This window comes from Haliotis asinina, chromosome 9, assembly GCF_037392515.1.
Source record: "Haliotis asinina isolate JCU_RB_2024 chromosome 9, JCU_Hal_asi_v2, whole genome shotgun sequence".
NCBI classification, from domain to species: Eukaryota; Metazoa; Mollusca; class Gastropoda; order Lepetellida; family Haliotidae; genus Haliotis; species Haliotis asinina.
The window spans coordinates 24961494-24984529 of record NC_090288.1 but is presented as its reverse complement, the minus strand read 5'-3'; the positions used below and the strand labels follow the sequence as shown (position 1 = coordinate 24984529).

Sequence of the window (23036 nt, the reverse complement as noted above, 5' to 3'; positions counted from 1 at the left end):
AAAAATTTAATGCATGAGAGGTCTATGGTGATAGCCTGTCTGCAAGCCAGTGATGTATAGTTGGTAGCCTGTCTGCACGTCAGTGCTGTATAGTTGGTAGCCTGTCTGCACGTCAGTGATGTATAGTTGGTAGCCTGTCTGCACGTCAGTGATGTATAGTTAGTAGCCTGTCTGCACGTCAGTGATGTATGGTTAGTAGCCTGTCTGCAAGTCAGTGATGTACAGTTAGTAGATATTCATGTGTTTCTCATCCATTACTCAATTTGAGACAGGACCTGAAACAAATAAATCTGTGTTAGCCTATATATAGACTATATAGGACAAGCAGGTTAGCATCACAACAGTTGTGTATTGCGACGTGGTTAAAATGGACATGCAGTAAACTGAGCTGTGTGGTTCAAAAGGCAAGGAAGGTTGTTATGCTACTTCACACACTTTCTGTAATTTTCAGGGGAGTATTTCAAGGATTTGGTCTTGACTTCCATCAACATAACAACCAATATCTACATATCCCAACATTCTTTTGTATTAACTTGGTGAAAAAAAGTGGTTTATTTTGGAAAGTGTTAAAATATGTATTTCCTACCACCCAATCCTTCAACTGAGTGCTATATTTCAGAAGATTACATTCCATTCAACCAACTTTACATCAAGAGAAGGATTTTAAAACTTACATTTCTGCCAAGTTATCATTAAGTTAAAACTGATACTTTTGACAAGCTGCAGAAGTCATGTGGTGTTAATTCTCCTGCATCAACAGTTGAGGAACTTGATGCAGTTGCTGTGTGGGTAATTTGTGTGTGTCAGTGATCATGTACGAGTGTGCTGTAGAGGCACCTCAGCTTGGAAGATGAAAGGAGAGATTGAGGTGCAGCAGGAGCGAGAACATCTTCATCACTAATGTGATTGTATGTGTTTCTATGACAGTCCCCTTGCATTAGGGATTGAAGATGATGAGGATGGATTATGGTTAATTGTATTACTGACAAAGCCAATAGTCTCACATATCTCAAAGATCGATATGTACTTTTTTTCCCCAAATCTGCCATTTATGAAAGTGATGTGCGTGCCAGTGGCTATGTTTTAGTGCTGTCTGATCCAGTACAGGGGAAGGAGACGGCGGGACAATAGCCTTCTCAGAGTCCTTGTAATGCTGTAGCTAACAAATACACCATTGTTTCTACACACTCCATTATGTACAGGATGCCATCAGTAGCTCATACTGGTGAACAATTTGGTTGGGCTGTATTATTAAATACACATTCAAAACACTAATTTCTTCAATTGTTTGGACTGGTATAGACTATGCAGCAGATCAGTTGTGGGAATGGGTCCATGAATTTTCATGAATTGGAGAATGGACTTTTACAAATTTTGGTGTAAAATTTGCAAAAAATGTTATTCATGAAAAACTATTGATTGTACTTCACTATTTCCAGGTATCATCTTACCTTCCTTCTGCTGAACATAAGTTTAGTAAAATTGGAAATATAACATTTAAGTCATAGTGAGCTACTTCATACCTTCACTAATGTCATCACAGTAGTGTTAATTACAATACTATGTGTTGTGTGGTATCATGAACTCTGTAATATTTGCTGTGTGTAATATTTGCTGTGTGGAAGCATGCATTTAGTTATAACTTGTATGAAACAGTTATGCTGTGATTTTTATCCCCCCGGCATGTAATGCGAGGGGATATAGTCGACGCCTCGTCTGTCCATCTGTCCATCCGTCCATAATCATTTTTGGAGCATAACTCGGAAACCGTTCAATATTTTTAGACCAAACTTGATAGATATAGTAATCTCAGCCTATGGTTGTGCCTTTTGCTATTTACAGATTTTTGGCATTTACATTTTTTTTGTTTTTCCATGGAACATTTTGTTGACCACTACCAGTGTTCTTGATGGCTAAGATAGTATATAAGATCCATTTGATTCCTGCCCTTTCCAGCAGCTTCTCAAGTATAGTCAAGCATCTGATATGTGAGACTGAAAATTGGGTAGTGCCCAGCTGCTTTCAGCTTTACCAGGATAGTGTTGTCATGATTGTACTGCCTATGAACTGCTCATTGTCAACACCACACACAACCTGTCCAAAAAGCCCTCAGTATAGATTCAAGACATCATAGAGATATTGGGGTAGCAGGCTGATAAAGTGACTTGACCATGTTGACTTAGGGTTTGCATCCCATGAAGCTGTTACATGGCTGGAATGTAAACAGGCCACTCACTCACCCACTCACTCAGATGTGCTGGTAGGTTTGTTTATTGCAGATTTAGTCTATGAAATAAAGGATATTAAATTAAAGTATAGATTTACAAATCTGGATGGGTAATATGTAGACAGGATTAGCAGTATATGAGAGCAGTATAAGTGCGACTTGAAAGTATCTGAAATGTAAACATTGTTACATGTATTTTGGATGGGAAATCCACCACTGTGTTTCTTCAAAATGTGACTTGTGGTAACAGCGAAGCCGTGACCTACAACCATAATGACAACAGGTGCACTGTACAATAGACTTGCACTCCACCCTCGCACCTTACCATTTCCCTGGTCCAGCAAGTGCTGTCGACTAACTACCTTCTGCACAGTAAGGATTAATTTATAAATCAAAATTAATGGAGTGTAGTACAGGTTGCTAGAGGCACATGTTCCAATCAGACGTAACACCAGTTCCTATATTGTTAATGAGTATTTGAAAGTGAAACCTACAACTTTATGGATGACAGTTTTGTATGTGTTGCAGGGAGTGACATTTCAATGTAGGTTCTTACATTGTTATCAAGCTTAAAGTGACAATGTGAGAACCCACATCAAAATGTTGCTTTTTACAATACATAAGATGTCATCCATAAAGCTGTACTTTCCTTTTTTAGTCACCAACTTCTAGAATGGTGATCAAACAATTAACAAGTATTTGCTTACTTTTATCAGGATTTGAGAGTCTGTAATCTTTGAGTTGTTAGTTCAGTCAGTATAGATATATTTATACTCTGTACAGTCTCACAGGGAATTACTGGTGTCACAAATCTTCACCTCCTTCAGGTGACACTGGGATGTAAATTCATTGGCCTGGAATGTATTTATGATTCACAGCGTGCAGCAACAGGTTTGTACTGCTGTAAACAGATTTTCTAGTCACGTCACTTTTGATCAAGTGAGTTTTGCTAATAAATGTCTGTATGTTAACACCAAAATGTACGGGAAACAATATCGTGTGACATTTGGCACAGACAAACTCTTCATTTCCACTCTGGTAAAAGCTTTTAGTAAACTGGTTCTGTCATATTGTTATAAGATAATTACTAATGATGGCAGCATGGACAGTCAGCAGAGGTTTGTGTCTTTGGAGAAGACATTTACCTTATTCCAATATTATGTTATCTAATGGCTTATCATTGTAGCCACCATCTCTATTCCTCACAAGGTCACGGCATTGGTCTTGCATATAGGGTAGCAGGTGAGATATAGAGTGCTGGCATCCAACATCGTCTGCAACATTTTGAACACAAATTGACACAGGTTTCACTCACATTATTAAGACAGTCTTACAGAAAAGTTTGAACTTCACAAGACCAACCGGTGAAATACATTCCTTAGAAAACTGCAGTGTAATGGTGTGGACATTGCTCATACGCTGCAGTTGATGAGCATCTGTGTTTAACTGGAACTACAGGTGGAACAACTGACCAATAATCATTCAAATGGAACACTTCAGTATCAAGGAAAGAACTTTGTCAATTACTCCAAGGTTCCAAGGCTTGGGTCTTTAACTTGAGTCAGATTCAAGAGGGTGTCATTATATTGAAAATTTAAACTGTAAACATAAGCAGTTCCAGGCATATATCCATGCCTAATTTAGACTTCCTTCCCTAGAAGACTACTTCAGTGATAACTCGAGCGATATGTATGAATTTTCAGTGTATGTTGCTTTCAACCAGTCAGCTAGAGCATGATAACTTTACAGCTATGTTCCATGATTCATCTGTTGTTTCCACCATCTTGATGAGCTTGGCCATGCTATGACACTGAACTCCATTTGTTTAAATGATCCCAATTGATAGAAGTTGTGAGGACTCCTGCTGCTGCATGCTTGATGAGCTGCACACACTGGTTGGATGATTGGTGCGATGGAAGTATAGGGCTTGATTTTCTAATCATGCTAATCACCATCTCCACCTTTTCATTTGATTGGAAGGTGATCAAATTGTTTGTCATGCGATGTAGCCCATGAGATTCACACTCTTTATGCTGTAGGTTACAAAGGACAGTTGTGTACTGCTTTCTGTGGGACTGATGATACACTTCAAATCCCTGCTGTCTGACAAATAAGGAAAAACACTTAATCCTTCCCAAGTTTACCCAGATATGACTCTTGAATGATCTGTACTTTTTTATTTTAACATTGTGGACATTACTGGGGTAGTTAATAAAAGTATGATTATTGCTGAACTATAGTCTGGTTCATAATTATTGAGAATTTTTCTTCTTACTTTGAGCTATCCTAACACCTCAACTGATTCACTGATACTTAAAACTAAGTAATGGTATAAGGGAGGTAACTCATCTTGGCCTACTGAGTATAGTACAATTAGAGTTACCTCCCCTGAATTTGTAGCAGACGTCATTTTCCTCAGTACTGTCAACAATGTCTGCTGAAGATAAAAGAAGGTTGATTTTTGAGTTGTGTAATCAAGGAATTGATGATGTAAATACATTGGTAGGGAGAACAGGAACTCCTCTTTCTACTGTGTATAGGATTAGGAAGACTTTTAAAGAGGGAAAGGATTTTGGGCACCAGAAAGGAGCAGGGAGACCCAGAAAATTGGACTTCTCAGATCGCGTCCGGCTGGGAATTTTAGCGACTAAAAAGCAAAGGGCAAGCATCTCCAACATCAGGTATGAAATGATAGATAGGGGATCAACAGTTGTATCAAAATCTACAGTTAGAAGAAATTTGATTGATCTTGGATGGGAGAAAAAGACTGGAATTCCTTCTCCTCTCATGAAACAAGAACATAAAGACAGGCATGTTGAGTGGTGTTTGGCATATGAAAACTTTGACTGGGAAAATGTGATTTTTACTGATGAAAGCTCAATATGGGTATATCCCAATAATGTGAAAATATGGACAAAGTGTGCGTCAGCACTGTTGAATCGACGACCTAAATACAGCCCAAAGTTTCATGTATGGGGAGGGATATCCTTATTAGGAACGACCCCGCTGTGTGTGTTTGAGGGAAATCTGACAAGTCAATGCTACACTAACATATTAGATCATTTTCTCCTTCCAAGTGCACATGTGTTTTATGGAAATGACTGGATTTTGCAGCAAGATAATGATCCTAAACACACCGCAAAACATGCCAAGCAGTGCTTTCAGGAGAAAAATGTGACTGCATTACCATTTCCTGCATATAGTCCTGACTTAAATCCCATTGAGAACATTTGGGGGATGATGAAGGAATGTGTGAATCAAAAGGGGTTGACAAAAATTGAAGACATGAAGAGAGAAGTGGTCCGATACTGGGACAGCATAACTCACGAGACACTAACCTCTCTGATATGAAGTATGCCTACCCGTCTTAGACTGTGCCGTGAAGCTCAAGGAGACTTGATAAAATATTAAATTGTTACCTACACAACATGAAAAGGTCAGTTCACTTTCACAATACATTCAATTTTATCTGATTTGTTCTCGTTTAATAATATGAAATGCTTTAGCTATTCTCAATAATTTTGAACCATACTGTATGTCTAAATAGGTTTCAAGATCTGGAGTCCTACCCAGGCATCTTTAATGTTACATACTAGTACACCAATACAGGTCATTGAATGTTTTTGAAATCTGATGCTTTCTGTAAACAAGACACAACTTTTCCTTGACTTACATGGAATTTCATCAGATAAATCCAAATCCAATAGCATGTAGCCTCTCTTAACATTGCTGATACACTTAGGTGTTGGTGCTACTGTTTTTGTTTCTGAGTAGAAGATTGAGTTTACCCACACTGGTTTAGATGTAGAGCTGGGACAACCGTTGATGAGGCACATGAGTGTGATATTGTAAGGCATGAAGTAATGGTGAATATGATGAATATGTCTACTGGGCAACTGTCTCCCCATGTAAGTGAGATTGCTGATGAGTTTGGGTCCATGTCATAGCATATGTATTGATTGTCTTGTAAGAGGATTATGGAGTTAAGCTTAGCTGGAGGACATGCTCAGATCTTCTCCCTACTGTGTCCAGGCCCATGGAAAATGGCTACCACATTTCAGAACAGGATTTACAGGATACAGTGACTTTAGATTAATAAACGACGATCGGTAATCTTTATGGCAATGCTGGAATACAGTTGAGGGCATGGTAAGGTTAGACGCAGATACTTGGGCACTAGCAGGTAAAGAACAGGGAAAGATTGTAGCGTCATAAGCAAAGGCTGGATGAGCATAATATTAGCACCACTGCAACCATGGTGATAAAACAATATTAGGACAAAGGACATTGAGATGCAATGTCATGCATACTGGAACTCAACACATGTAGGAATACATCTCCCAAGTCTGATCTCATCTGCAACTTGGCACCTGCGGCAGCAGGTGAATCAGGTGAATAATATTCCCACAAATATGTTTTCCTAATTTGAAATGCACCTACTTAATACATTGTTGGAAACTATGTACATTCAACAGAAAAAGTATTATTTCTTTATGTGTGTACTTTGACATTTTCCTAAGCATTAAATGTGTTATGCATATGGATTTGAGGTACAGAATTTTCACACAACTGCTCACAAGCTGGAAGAAGATATGTATTTGGATGTTGTTTCCTTACAATAATATTTCAAATGGCTATTTAAGAGGATCAGTCAAAGTATATTTAGGTTAGGAATTATCAGATATTTCATTTTAATCACCAGTATTTATACATTTGACATGTAAAATTAATTTTTGTTTGTAACTTGGACAGATAAAAATATTCTTAGACATGTGGATCAGTATAATTGTAGTCATCACACTTTTTCTCTAAAACGATCGAGAGGCAAACTATTCTCCTGCAGATGACTGTTCGCTCCCATGAATGACACTAACATATGCATACTCATGATATTTTAGACCTGATCAAGGTATCAATGATGTTGATTCTGGAACATCATTTAAGAAAACAACTGCTTTAAATACAAGGTTTTTAAGTGACCATCTTTGCAAGTGATGGTCACTAAACCTTTTCAAGCCTTCTTATTTTCACATCTCTGAATGTTTTTACATAACACGCAGGTGCGTGACCACTGAGTTGTTGTAGAATGAACAGATTTGCTTAGTGATCTAAGACAAATGTAATTGATTTTAAAACTAGTCCCTTTTAATTGGGTGTTAGAGCAGTGAAAAAAAGCGTGATTGAGCCATGATAATCCAGATTAGCCCAGCGTTGACACGTGATTTAGCAATAACCCTAGTATTGTTTTATGTTGTTGACTTATCTGAAAAGTGTGAATGATATATCTATATTATCACATGTTTTTATTCTCGCGTTATAAAGTCTGACGTGAAATCCGCAAAAATCAAGCAGTCATGAAAATTTGGCTGTTTAAAGTATTCACCGATCTTCTTTTGGATGTGTAGATGAATGTGAATGTTAGTAGTACTATTATGCACTCTATGGATACTATCAAGATGTACTATGTTAGATAGAGACAATTAACTCTACTTTAGTACATATAAGGCAGCCTGTTCCGGAGGAAGTTTAATTGCCTCCTTCCACATTGATGTTGCTGCAGGACAATGACTGTAATTGATGTAGACTAGAAAATGGCTTTGTCACATCATCTGGTTTGGTCTGCTGGAAAGTCCTAGTTTTCTGAGAGTTAGTAGTGAGAAAGTGGTCATCAAATGTACTGGTTTCTTACAAATCTGAATCAGAGTTTGTTTTTCTATTATTGTATTCAGTGACAGCTGAGCAGTGGAATTTGTTTCAACACTGCAGCAGTACTAGGTTTCTGTGATCAGTTGTTGTTGCTTGTAGAGATTTGTATATGTGGGGACCAACACCTAGATGTTGAAGCAAGTGTATTTGGGTGTGTAGTGCAGAGTGAAGGTTGATGAGTGGGGCGGTATGGATAGTCCAGATCAGAATGCATTTTGCAATATCTCTAGATGGCATGGGTGTTTTGTATGCAGCAACACACAAGTACCATGTCTGCATCGTGGCTTAGTGTGCCCGGTCTGCTGTAGCATGGGGCTCAGCGTGCCCCGTCTGCCACAATATATGGCTCAGCATACCCTGTCTGTAGCAGTATGTGGCTCACTACCCCTCTCTGCCGTAGCATGTGGCTCAGTATGCCTCCTGTCTGCCACAGCATGTTGCTCACTGTGCCCTGTCTGTTGCTCACTGTGCCCTTCCTGCCACAGTGTGTGGCTCAGAGTGTCTGTAGAAGCCTCAGGCTCAATTTTCTGTGTCTGCAGCATATGTGGCTTGGCACAGTGCCGTGTGTAAAGTGGCACAATAATTGTGTACAGGAAAATGGCTTTTCTGGCTTCCAAAGTAATGTTAGAAACATTGAAGTAATTCAGTACACAGGTACTATCTGACAACATGCACTTCTATGGCCAAGAACTGACCACAATACCTTACTCCATTTCAGGTCTCCAAACAAGGTTGTCATTGTTATAAAGCAGTGAATCTTTCTTGGGGAATCCTGGTTCTTGCAAAGTTATATTATTGTTGCTTTATATGGCATAGATGCTTGTTTGATGATCTTGTATCAGCAAATGTGAACTGTGAGCAGATTGCTGTTCCTTTCATGGCAGTGGCACAGGATACAGCGGTGAAGATTCTACACTTGTTTTTGCATATGTATATGCTAAAACACCCCCTCCCACTACTGCTACCCTCACATGCCATGACTCCCAATACCGGGACCCTCCCACTACTGCTACCCTCACATACCTTCACCCCAAACACACCCTCCCACTACTGCTACCCACACATGCCTTCACCCCAAACACACCCTCCCACTACTGCTACCCACACATGCCTTCACCCCAAACACACCCTCCCACTACTGCTACCCTCACATCCCTTCACTCCAAACACACCCTCCCACTACTGCTAAACTCACATGCCTTCACCCCAAACACACCCTCCCACTACTGCTACCCACACATGTCTTCACCCAAAACACACCCTCCCACTACTGCTACCCTCACATCCCTTCATTCCAAACACCTCCTCCCACTACTGCTAAACTCACATGTCTTCACCCCAAACACACCCTCCCACTACTGCTATCCTCACATGCCTTCACTCCAAACATCTCCTCCCACTACTGCTACCCTCACATGCCTTCATCCCAAACACACCCTCCCACTACTGCTAATCTCACATGCCTTCACTCCAAACACCTCCTCCCACTACTGCTACCCTCACATCCCTTCACTCCAAACACCTCCTCCCACTACTGCTAAACTCACATGCCTTCACCCCAAACACACCCTCCCACTACTGCTACCCACACATGCCTTCACCCCAAACACACCCTCCCACTACTGCTACCCTCACATTCCTTCACTCCAAACACCTCCTCCCACTACTGCTACCCTCACATGCCTTCACCCCAAACACACCCTCCCACTACTGCTACCCTCGCATCCCTTCACTCCAAACACCTCCTCCCACTTTTGCTACCCTCGCATGCCTTCACCCCAAGCACACTCTCCCACTACTGCTTACACTCACATCCCTTATCCCCCAAACACCTCCTCCCACTACTGCTACCCTCACATAGCTTCCCCACCCCAAACACCCCCTGACACTACTACTATCACTCTATGTGATATTGTATCATGAGTGAGGTATTAGTGAGGAGTACAGTAATTCCCTTCATGAGACCACTACATCGTGTTATTAATGGCATTTTAATGGCTTGGCACTTTTATGAGTTTGACTGAAATGGTAAGAAGAAACGTGTTTGGACATGACTTTGTACTGGCATATCATGCATGGTAGAGTAACCTGTCTTTTATATGCGGACTGTGAATAACATATTTTCTATCTCCCATTAGCATTATGTTTAGTTAAATGAAATCATGAGGAACATTTCAATATTGTTCCTTTAAAATGGTGAATTGAAGTTATGCTCAGGTGTAAGGTGACCTTACACAATCACAGTATATAAGTAGTTGTATTTTGGGAAACATATTGCCTGCAATAAACCATGTGAACAGTGTTAAGTGGGACTCTGATATAACCCAGCTGTGATGAGGGTGTTGTTTTGTTGTGTTAAATAGCTCCATCAGCACATACCTGCCTCGCAGTCTCACACCCTCCACCTGTCTCACCAGCACCTATGTGCCTCAGTCTTACCCCTCCATGATAAATGTCTCCACCACCACCTACCTGTCTCGCAGTCTCACCCTCTCAACCTGTCTCATCAGCATCCACATGCCTCACAGACTCACCTTTCCACACTTCTCCATCACTACCTACCTGCCTCATCCTGTCTCGTCAACACCTACATGCTTCTCATTGTTACCTCTCCACACGTCTCCATCACCACCTACCTACCTCACAGTCTCACCCCCTCCACACGTCTCATCAGGTAGCAGTAGTCTCACCCTCCACCTGTCTCATCAGCACCTTCATGCCTCACAGTCTCACCGTGTCCACCTGTCTCCATCAGCATCTACCTGCCGCACAGACTTATCCCCTTCACACATCTCCATCACCGCCTACCTGCCACACAGTCTCGCCCCCTCCACCTGTCTCCATCAGCCTCTCAGTCACACCCCACTGTAAATTGTAGTTAGGGTAACAAACTACTAGACTACCTGGCCGTGACCGAGTGCCAACCACATATGAGTGAGTGAGTGAGTTTGGCTTTATGCCGCTTTTAGCAATATTCCAGCGATATCACGGCGGGGGACACCAGAAAATGGGCCTCACACATTGTACCCATGTGGGGAATCAAACCCGGGTCTTCGGCGTGATGAGCGAAAGCTTTAACCACTAGGCTACCCCACCGCCCCCAACCACACATGAATGACATGAGTAGATATAGTGTAGTGTGTACAGTATGGCTGAACAGCTTTTATGTGCAGAGCCAACTGAAACAGTAGATCTTCACATGTGGACCATCAAAGTATGTTAGCCTGATATCTAGTGTTATGGTCATATTTCCACATTGTGGGTCATATATTTGGATAGTGTTTCACCATGCTCTGACCATCGATGACACAAAATGTGACATTGGGAATTTACATCATAATAAACGTCTTTATGTCAATGTCTTTGCATTGGAAGTATGATAGCAGAGGTTCTAATATGGAGGAATTATGTCAATGTTGATGATCAATACTTCACAGACTTGTTTCTGGGGATGTTTTGTGGTGAGGCCTCAGATGAAGGTTTCATGTTGTTCATATGTTTTCTTCATATGCAACTGGAAACAATAGTAGGCATAGGGCGGGGTAACTATAAGCTTGGTTAGCTGTCTTGTAAAGTAACTGCGGCACAAATCGGCTGTACTGGCCACCCTGCCGAGACCTCTGTATGGTGGGTGAAAGTTCCAACCAGCTGATGTGTCTCTCAGACCTCTGTAAGGAAGGGAGAGCTCCACCTAGCTGATGTGTTTCAGACCTCTTTAAGGTGAGGGAGAGCTCCACCTAGCTGATGTGTCTCTCAGACCTGCAAGAGATGGGGGGGTCATCCTGTAATGAGAGACGACTACTTTCTATATGTCCTGTACAGAGCCTCTATTGGTTGTGCTGTCTCTCCAGTAAGGGGAAGGAATGTGACATCCCATCCAATGATGGGAGGGAGCTCGACACAGCTGTACCATCCTGTACTGTGATGGGGAGCTCCTACTGGCTGCGTTATCTCCGCAGTAAGGGGAGGGCAATTTGATACGGCTCTACCATCCTGTATGGGGATAGGAAGTTCCTACTGGTTGTTGGCTCCTCAGTAAGGAGAGGGAACTCTACACAGCTGTACCATCCTGTACAGATACAAGGAGCTCCTGTACGGGGAAGGGGAGCTCCTACTGGCTAAGTTTTCTTGCCAATAAGGGAATGGGAACTCTACACGGCTGTAGTGTGTGGCTGTGCTCAGTGTGGAGGAACTGAAATGACAGTTCTGCATGGCTGCTCTTGCTGGAAACTGCAGACTCAGTGTAGCATCTTCCTTGTCACTGTCAGTTGTCACTGCTGCCTCAGCTGAGGTGAAAGCATTGTGATGGTTTTCAGCACTACTGGGAAGCAAAGCTTCATCAAAACAACATGGGTGCTACAGGAAATTTGATGCTTTTGGTCACTACTCAGTCCCTATTCACATCGTTTATTCACTGAAAGGTAAGACAGACGCTATCGAAAAGCTTAACTGTTATGTTCAGAACTGTGTTTTGGGGAGGATTGTGATTTCTGTCATCTGCTCAAGTTATTGAAGAATTATATTCACAACTGAGTATTTCATAATGAAGACCATCTCTGATATCAATGGAACAACTGTGAATGGTGATAATGGCAATGCCAATGGAGAGGCTAAGGAAAATGGGAAGGTAAGGTGTACACTTGTTTGAAGATACTGTCACTGTAATGATGTAAAACAGTGTTGGCACTACATGTACTTTCCTATACCACACATGTATGTCCAGCCTTCAATCTGTAAAGTTTAATGTAGGTAGTGCTGTTTTGTGTGTCACTTGAAAGTACTGTTGTTAAGAAACGTAATGAAAATCTTTCAAATAAGTACCCTTGGAAGAGCTTGTTGGCTTTGATTATTCTGAACGTTTGCAGACTAGCTTGTAATTTGTTGGTTAGCTTGTTATGTGACAGGTTGACATTAAGCTATGTTTCTTGAAAAGTCTGTACTTTATCAGGCCAAATTGTTCCTACTTATCTTGTTTCTCAGAAAAAATACAAAATGCTAGTCAAGTATAGTCAAACTTAGGGACTGTCACTCTCTTGAGAACATTCAGTAATGTTGTACAGCACTATTTAACGAACTTGTTTTTGTTTAGCAGGTTACTCATTTTCTTTGAAATACAGTAATGGTGACATTAGAGTTCCTGTAGTGTATGGCAACATTTTCAAGTAGTGATCTTACCTGAGAAGATGTTACACCACTGAAGGTTCAGTTGTTAGTGGACTGTAGCAGTTTCACATTTCCTCAGTCACGCCAGTTGAATCTGCAAAAACCATAAGTTAAGCTTGCTAAACCTATATAATCTGTTTTTAGACCTTCTCACTTAAATACCTCACCAAGAAAGGAATAAACAGAAAATTGTAGGCAGAATATACCTTGACTTGAAATATGATAGTACCATAAGAGTTATCTCCCTTACACCTTGCATTGCATGAAATGAAGCACAACTGATGTCTGTTGACATTAACAGTAACATATAAGGTTATACCAAAGGTTGGTACTCTGGAGGTGGTGATAAATTTTGTAACACTGTTGGATAAATTTATATGTGATAAATTTAAAAACTAATGCTTTTATTCTGCAGAATAAGTTTCTCTAACAATCAACAGTGGTCTGTGTTGTTGTCTTCATCAAACTGCATCATATTTTCCACTGTGACCGGTTGAAGTTTTCAGTGTTTTCTGTAATGGAGATATTGAGGATGTTGACTGGTATCCAAGAGTTTTTTGGCAATATTCCAGCAATGTCTCCACAAGGGACACCAGATATTGGCTTCACACATTGTACCTATGTGGAGAATTGAACTTGGGTGTTTGATGTGTATGAGTGTAGTGTCAACGGGTGCCTGAGGTCATCGGCTCGGGCTGAATTAGCTCATGATTAAGATGAACATTACGTTGACGAAGACGAATGAATACGTTGATGAAGAGGAAGGCATAGTTTAGTTGTTCAAACTTCTTTAGTTGGTTTCACAAGACATGTCAAACAAGAATACATGAATGAGATGAGCGGACTTCCAGCTCATCCCCAGGGCCTTTCCTGCGAGCGGCATAATCCTGCACACGGTCGTCCATACAAAGACAGTCGGAATGCCAGTCTCCACTCTCACATCTCACCTACAGTATAGATATGAGCATACATATATATAGTTTTTAACAACAGTAGACAGGCATAGATTCAACAATGGATAGATAGAGAAACTATAGCACTTCCTTCTACAGTTCATGTGATGACAGACATTAATTAATGGAAGTGACAAAGAGGAACAAGGTAGCTGACAAAACAATGTACTCTGCGGTAGTGATAAAGATCAAGGTTGTAGATTGAATAATAATAACTAAATATCAAATAGCCTGGCTACATAGCTTTTGGTCTGTAGAAATATTTGGACATGGCTGTCCTGAAGTAAACACTATAACTGTAGGATGACTTGGATGCCTCATCACAACTTTAGCTAAAATGGTAGAGATACAGTCATCTGAAACTTGATGTCTGTAAAAGCACACAACTGGATGTGTATTCAAACAGTAGAATAAATTATGATACTCACCCAGTCAAATATTGAAGGATTTGAAACAAATTGGTTCAGATAAATTGACAAATATGTCTTTCCTTTTCCCCATAAGTTACTATAAACAAAAGAAAAACTTCACATAATTTCATGTATTGGTGTTCTGTGTGGTGGATTAACATTGATATCATCTCGTTTGTCCTTATCATGGCTTTCTCTTCATAAGTAGTGAGTGAGTGAGTTAATGTTTAACGTCACATCGGCAATATCTCAGCCATATCGTGACGATTCATAAGTAGTAGTTATGCTAGTCAGTATCATGACTGTACGTCTGCTGTTAAATATACAGTCTTTCTTTTATGTGTCCAGTGTTGATTGGAATCTCAGTGAAATGTCAGTATATGAAAGTAAAATGGGTACATTTATTATCCCCCCGGCATGTAATGCGAGGGGATATAGTCGACACCTCGTCCGTCCACCCATAATCATTTTGTTTCCAAAGAAGAACTCAAAAACCGTTCAATATTTTCCTGCAAAACTTGGTAGATATGTATGGCAGACCCCAAAATGGTGGTGTATAATTTTCTCAGTTTCCATGGAAATGTTTCGACTGGGTTTCGTTTCCGGAGCAGAACTCAAAATCTATTCAATATTTTGCTGCAAAACTTGGTAGATATACCAGTCGGAACCTAAAGTGGTGCCTTTTGCTACTTACAGGTTTTTGTGATTCATTTAGTTTCTTGCTTTCCATTCAAGCGTTTCTCAAAAGTGAGAGGTGTGTTTGGTTTCTGGAGCTGAACTAAAAAAAACTCTTAATATCTGTCAGTGTAACTTGGTAGATATGTGTGGCAGACCCATAAGTGGTGCCTTTTGCTATTTACAGGTTTTTATGATGCATTATTTTCTCGGTTCCATGAACACGTTGCTGACTTCGTTTCCGGAGCACAACTCGAAAACCATTTCATATCTTTCAAAAGATCTTGGCAGATATACGAGACACATCTTGAAATGGTGACCTTTTCTGATTACAGATATATGGCATTTATATTTTTCATGAATTCAATGGAAACAATTCAGATTTGGTCTAAAAACACAATAAGTAACTGTCTGATGATTTGTCCTTTCAAACGTGGGGGCAGGGGGATATGTGATCTTCTGATGACTCTTGTTCAGAACAGGCTCTATCTCCCACACCATTTTACCTTGTTCATAGACTATAGTGATCTTAACTATGTAAGCCTAAATTATAATTTCTTTGTAGCATTCACTGAATTTATCATGCAAGTATTGCTTTAAGATGAGTCTTAAGCATAGGTTGAGCATAGGTTCAGATATTTATCTTTGATGCATTTTACAAAAGGTCTTTATTTCAATTTCAGGAAATTAAATACAACTTAACACCGAACAGGCCACGTATCCACAGCCGCTCAGTATCCCAGTCATCAACAGATAGCTACAGCTCAGGTGAGCCCCAGGTCTAATACATGTACCATGCTCAGGTGAGCCTCAGGTCTATACACGTACCATGCTCAGGTGAGCCTCAGGTCTAATACATGTACCATGCTCAGATGAGCAGCAGGTGTAATACATGTACCATGCTCAGGTGAGCCTCAGGTCTAATACATGTACCATGCTCAGATGAGCAGCAGGTCTAATACATGTACCATGCTCAGGTGAGCCTCAGGTCTAATACATGTACCATGCTCAGATGAGGAGCAGGTCTAACGCGTGTACCATGCTCAGGTGAGCAGCAGGTCTAATGCATGTACCATGCTCAGATGAGCAACTAGTCTAGTACATGTACCATGCTCCGGAGAGCAGATGGTCTAATACATGTACCATGCTCAGATGAGCAGCTGGTCTAGTACATGTACCATGCTCCGGTGAGCATATGGTCTTAAACATGTACCATGCTCAGGTGAGCAGCTGATTTAATACATTTACACACATGAAATCATTGTTGCTGGAAAAGCAGCGATTTGCCATGTGGCTGGTCAAAATGCTGCAGTGTTTGGGTATAGTTGAGGATGCATCTAACAAGGTGATGTTTGGTTACTTTTAACGGTTCTGACCATGAGATATGTGGGTGTCAGGATGTCATCAGGTAATGTGTGGTTACATTTGGTGGGCAGGATGTCATCAGCTGATGTGCGGATACAGTTGGGGGCAGGATGTCATCAGGTGGTGTGTGGCTATAGTTGGTGGGCAGGATGTCATCAGGTGATGTGTGATTACAGTTGGGGGCAGGATCTCATCAGGTGGTGTGTGGCTATAGTTGGTGGGCAGGATGTCATCAGGTGATGTGTGATTACAGTTGGGGGCAGGATGTCATCAGGTGGTGTATGGCTATAGTTGGTGGGCAGGATGTCATCAGGTGATGTGTGATTACAGTTGGGGGCAGGATGTCATCAGGTGGTGTGTGGCTATAGTTGGGGGCAGGATGTCATCAGGTGATGTGTGATTACATTTGGGGGCAGGATGTCATCAGGTGATGTGTGATTACAGCTGGGGGCAGGATCTCATCAGGTGGTGTGTGGCTATAGTTGGTGGGCAGGATGTCATCAGGTGATGTGTGATTACAGTTGGGGGCAGGATGTCATCAGGTGGTGTATGGCTATAGTTGGTGGGCAGGATGTCATCAGGTGATGTGAGGTTATAGTTTGGGGCAGGATGTCATCAGGTGGTGTGTGGCTATAGTTGGGGAAGCAGGATGTCATGAGGAGATTTATGTGTATAGTTGGGCCAGGATTTTAAAACAATATTCATCTTCATACTGGGAGATTAGTTATTCCAATGCATTGATAAACCTTGAACTTGTTGGAGCATTTTAGGGACGCTTATACAAGGGAGGTAACGTCAGCAGTTGGAAGGTCACATAATAACAGATCTGAATGGTTACTGTTTTGCATTGTTCATTAATACAGCTGACATCTTCAGTTACTGTTATGTAGTGACTAGTTACAAATATTCAGGCATGGCTGATAAAAGGAATATGTTGGAATCAAGCAATTTGTTGATCAAAGGGATGTAACTCTTGCATACTTGTTGATTTCCCTTGCCGGGCCAGCTGGCACAGATTAGGATATATCTATTTGATTTTGATAGATATATATGCACATAGATTTTAGAAGTGAAAGCCTGTACTCAGTGTTTTCTGCCATGGACATGCAGTGTACGTAAATATGTGAGTATGCCCATGCAAACTTTGGACTAATCTCATGTCACTTTTATGTATGTATAATAAATGGTTGACACATTTTATGTTTACAGTTACTTTGTAGTTACTCTCATTGTTTCTTTTCTTTATAAGGCATCATTACTATATCATGACTGCTCGTCAAGAATGCATGATGTATGGCTGGAGATGTCAGTGGGGTGTTGTATGTGGTGTTGATGTGGGTGAGCCAGTAGTAGTCTTGTTGTTCCAGGAGGGCGGGGCGGCGGAGGGCGAGGAGGGCGTGGGGGGCAACTCGAGCCCATCACTGACTCTGATTCAGGTTGTATATGTCTGCTCCCTGCTCCGCCTGTATCTGCCTATCACTACTTACTTTGGTACTTGTAGTTCTGGCTGTTCTGTAGTGCCTGTTTTCTTGAGATGAGCCAATTCCCCAATTGTTTGTGTGGTCCAAGCTTACATGCTACTGTTTGCATGGTATTCACATTGTGCTAAACCATGGAACTTCTCAACAGTTGACCCCATAGACTGGAGTGTCATGTCCAAGACACTAGCCATACAGGAAGCTGATCACAGACACAAGTCTAATGATAATGCTGAAGTATTGGACTGGGCCATGACATGTGGGAGACAGTACCATGACACGTGGGAGACAGTACCATGACATGTGGGAGACAGTACCATGACACATGGGAGACAGTACCATGACATCTTGTAGACAGTACCCTGACATGTTGTAGACAGTACCATGACATGTTGTAGACAGTACCCTGTCATGTGGAAGACAGTACCATGACACATGGCAGACAGTACCATGACACGTGGAAGACAGTACCCTGTCATGTGGGAGACAGTACCATGACATGTGGAAGACAGTACCCTGTCATGTGGGAGACAGTACCATGACATGTGGGAGACAGTACCCTGTCATGTGGAAGGCAGTACCCTGTCATGTGGGAGGCAGTACCCTGACATGTGGGAGACAGTAACCTGACATGTGGAGTACCCTGACATGTGGGAGACAATACCATGACATTTGTAGACATTACCCTGTCATGTGGGAGACAGTACCCTGACATGTGGAGTACCCTGACAATACCCTTATACTTACTCAGATCTTTTGTCCTGTCTGTGCTCATTTGTTGTTTCTGAGTTCTGTTTTTTAATGGACACAAACACTACTTCTTCTCCTACTTTGCACTAAAATCACACAAATGGCTGTTGTTGCCTTTATAAACACAGTGTCAAACTGAAGGACTGGTTAACCATCACACAAATCTATAGTAGTTCATTCCATTGCAGCTTTTGTTCGTAGTCCCTCCATTAGCCTTTTCATCATTTTTTAATTTTAGACTGTTAGTGCAAACTCACAGTATCTTCACACCTAACTTGTAACAGTTACATTTACACACCATTAAACGTTGGTTCAGCCATTATATTGAAGTGCCCAAAGGTTATATAATAACTGGAACCTATCTTAGTCACATTTGGTTTGGTCAACCAAAAATACAAACAGGCAGATTGCTGATAAAACACTAAGTATATGCAATAAAGTCATGCAGAACAATGGCCTCTGTTATGACAAATTCCCAGTGACCTATTCAAGTCCTTGGTGGTAAAGCTGAACTAAAGGGGTCAGGGACAGGCCAGCTCACAATGATCTGATGTAATGAGGTGTGAGCTTAGTGTTGGTAACACAGACTTGTTGCTGCATGCTGCATGGGGCTGATTGTTACATTTTGCAGGCAATTTTTGACAAGCTTTTTTGACTTCATTCAATTTTTGGCTTGTTTGTTTTTCTTTAATTTTTCATTCTCATATTTATAGTAAAAGTACAACTTTTTTTCAGTTTTCATGCAGTTATACTTGTCATAATACTGATTATTCAGGTTTAGCCCAGCAAACGTGGTTCTTGTCTACATACATAGCCTGAATCACTCCGAAACATAGCACAGTAAAGAACGGCATGGAAGATAGTATGGGTAGGAGGCATACCCAGTTTGTTCAAACAGGAGCATGTTTACCTCTAGTGTAATAAAACAGATATCTAGTGGGCTGGAATGTCATTGAGCTGAAGATATCAGTGTATGTATTAAATAATAAATGATCTGATTACTTTTTTGAAAATAGACCTGGTTACTAACAGTATAACATTTCCAGAAAGATCAGTTCCTTAACAAGACTTTGTTTAATTATGTGTAATATTTTTATGAAAGAATTATCTCAGTACAGGTTTTCCATCTGTCCCGCATGTTCAGAGTAAGTGACCATCTAGTTGTATGTAAATGAGAACATACTTCAGATCACACCAGGCTCCTCCCTGTCCTGTTCTCCAGACCTTTAGTCTGTAGACTGATATGTAGTCCTTCCACCATAACAATTCCATTACATGGTGTCCAGCAAGCCTTCTCAGTGGTAATTACCAGTCAAGTTTGTAATGGTGTCTAAAGCACATTGTGCTTGTTTATGCTGGACATTGAATGTATACAGTAACAGTCTAGTAAATAATAAAGGTAAATCATTTGCTGTTTATGCAGGTTTTTAAAAAAATATTTTGCATAGTGAATAACAACAAAAGATTAAGTGTAGCTCATTACAGATCACATGCAACTGAAAAATCAAACATAATTAAAACACAATTATCACTTATTCATGACATATAATATGCATTGCCGATTATGAAAAGACAAATAAAGAATATTTTGTACTTGGGCCTACTAAGCTTGAAACGATGGACCTGGGGTATCGAACCCAGTCAAAACCGTTGGGTGTGCACTCAAGTGTATCATTGGCTGGCTCATGAGCAAGCTGTCTGTTTATGGCGTGTAAGCCGGATAGGATGTGGTCAATGATTGAAGTTACGCATTGCACAGTCATTAGCAGACAGGTATGGCAGACATATAGGTGTCAATAAACCAGACACTGAGTTTTCTCTGTGACAGAGGCTGCTTGTCACAATCAACATATTTTTTTATTCTTTGGTAACAAGTACATTATTTACACAACCAAGATTAGACTACTGCTCACGGCCTCAAACTCTGGGCATTCATACCGTTTCAAGCTCCGCGAATCTATTTACTGTATATGGGTGCACAGCACAGCACAGTTGTTGAAACCACTTTTTCCCGCAGCACTGGAGGAAAATTAATGAATCATTTGAACTCTGATTTCGCAGGCTTTTTTCATCACATTCTTTTTTCAACTTTTTAGGTTGAATTGGCATTTGTGATTTATTTCGGTAAGTGCATACCAAAAGTTATCAGAATCTGCAAAGTTGTGTTTTACGTTGCATGCGACCTTTAAGGATTTTTTTTGTAGCCTGACCGAGTTCAAGTTCAGTACAGAAGTCGTCATTATGTCAAATGTTTGTTAAATATTAACTAGCAGATATTTCAAATACAGGGTTTGTGGTCAGTTTTGTTTTAAAGTAGACTTTCAGTTTGTGTCAGTTAACTTGAGTTTTGACATGCCTGAGCTGCATGAACGTGAAGTCATTTTGATATGACTAGTTACACCTTGAAGGATGGTGTACACAGAATCATTTGTTTGGATGACTCCATTTTTAGCCTTAGAGCCATACAACTACCAGCAATACTACAGACTGTATGTAATGTTTATCAAAAAGAGAGTTGACACAAGCATATGTTTCTTCAAACTGCCCTACAGTATGATCTTTTGTACTTCACTTACACCCATAATAACATCATTACAGGATAAAGGTCTTCAGCTACTTTGTTAAGTCAGTTCCATTTATATCAAGTACAAGATGTCAAAATGTCTGACAGGATAGGCTTGATGAGAGAGATTTCCCAGTTTGTTAATGAAAGGGTGCTGATTACAAGTGTTGGTCATCAGTGATCAGTGGGTCGATCATTGAAAGATGATTATCAACAACCCTACAAGAAGATAATGAAGCATATTCAAGGATTGCTGGGTTGAGTCAGTTGTCTACATGTTCTGTTAGTCGTTTTGTTCGCTGGGTGGGTGACAACAGAATATATGTGAATTGTGTCATGGACTCTTATCCCAATGTTGTATAAAAAGCTAAGTTCAAGGTCATATGTCCTAATGACGAGAATTTGTGCTAACATTCCAAGGAATGTGAAAGTACCCTGTCATTTCACATTAATGTGAAAGGTGTATGTAAGGCAAAATGTTTTGTTCACTAATTCTTGACCATGAGGTTCACAGCCATGTCCATGAAAACACAGCCAGTATAAACAAGATGCATGACTATAACACACACTTATATATCATACACACTGTAAACATAACATTAAAACACATTATAATAATGCAACATTTTTTCAACTGAAAGCAATTACTCTGATTTCAAGTGATGATTTTGTCCAGCCTAATGTCTTATCACTGAGTCCTGTAATTGTTTGAGGATGAACAAATTATTTGATTGGCTGATCTCATTGTGACATCATCATATTATGCGTTGCTACACTCTAACACATGGTTCTTTCTCTAACTCTGACCTACTCCTCCCCAGCCACTAGCAACTGCCTAACCAACCCCTCCTGGAGACACCCTAATGTCTGCAAGCAGTGGCTCACATATTTACACTGTGAAATAGTTCATTTCAGATATTGTTGCTGTGTATTTGTGACTGTTGTGATTCAAGATAAGCACGGAGCATCTGCCAGCCGTATAGCTGGAATACTGACATGATGTTAACACAACAAACACAACTGTGTTTCTGCAATTATATTTCTTGTTGTAACCCATTTAAATGAGTTGTCATATAATTCTGCTTTGTTTGTTTTCTGCAAGTTGCATAGATGTTTTGCACAGTGATCACAGCAGTTCAAGGTGTTTCTTTATGAACACAAGGGAAATGTATTTCAAGTGCATCCAGTGACTCAGAGCAAGTCAACACCAAGCCAGACCTGCGGACAGTCATGTTTATTCATACTTTATCATCATTAAAATGACGATGTTTCTTATGCTAACATATTTCCAAATATTGATCACTAACAAACTTCACTGGCAAGTACATGGTCTTGTTGCTTGGTTTCCCTAAACACTCAGCTTGTGTGTGAAATCAAGGGTGCCATGAGAGCTCATGTGTTTTATAGGTCACATGTCTGTTGTTTTGATAGAGCCTCATGGATGATGAGGTCGGTGTTCACAGGCTGTGACCATATCAATATTCAGTATGGAGTGATTGATTGTTCACATTGTAGATTAGCTGACTTGTTAACATTGAGTACATGGTGATAAATGGTTGTTCTGGACCCATTTCAGTGACAACAAGCTGTGTTATTTCTCATCTGTTCTTGGTCTGATCAGTGGGAATTAGTTTTCATATTAGTTTCATTTTATTACCTCCAGACTGTCGAGAAAATACATCACATACAAAGTGCACCTGATATGCATACAGTCATATACTGTGTTTACGTAGGACACATTGATTG

At 40.5% G+C, this 23036-nt stretch overlaps 1 protein-coding gene across 7 annotated transcripts in view; it reads left to right on the top strand.

The window, feature by feature from the left end:
* Positions 1-23036, top strand: part of LOC137296931 (putative adenosylhomocysteinase 3) — a 112780-nt gene that overhangs the window by 30937 nt on the left and 58807 nt on the right. For 3 of the 7 annotated variants that reach the window (XM_067828831.1, XM_067828836.1, XM_067828832.1), the window contains exons 2-3: positions 15818-15902; positions 17867-17935. In XM_067828831.1, coding sequence (XP_067684932.1) covers positions 15818-15902; positions 17867-17935 — 154 coding nt within the window. Of the gene's footprint in view, positions 1-12423; positions 12561-15817; positions 15903-17866; positions 17936-23036 lie in introns of those variants that run through there. The other 4 variants (XM_067828837.1, XM_067828839.1, XM_067828838.1 and 1 more) reach the window with 2 other exon arrangements.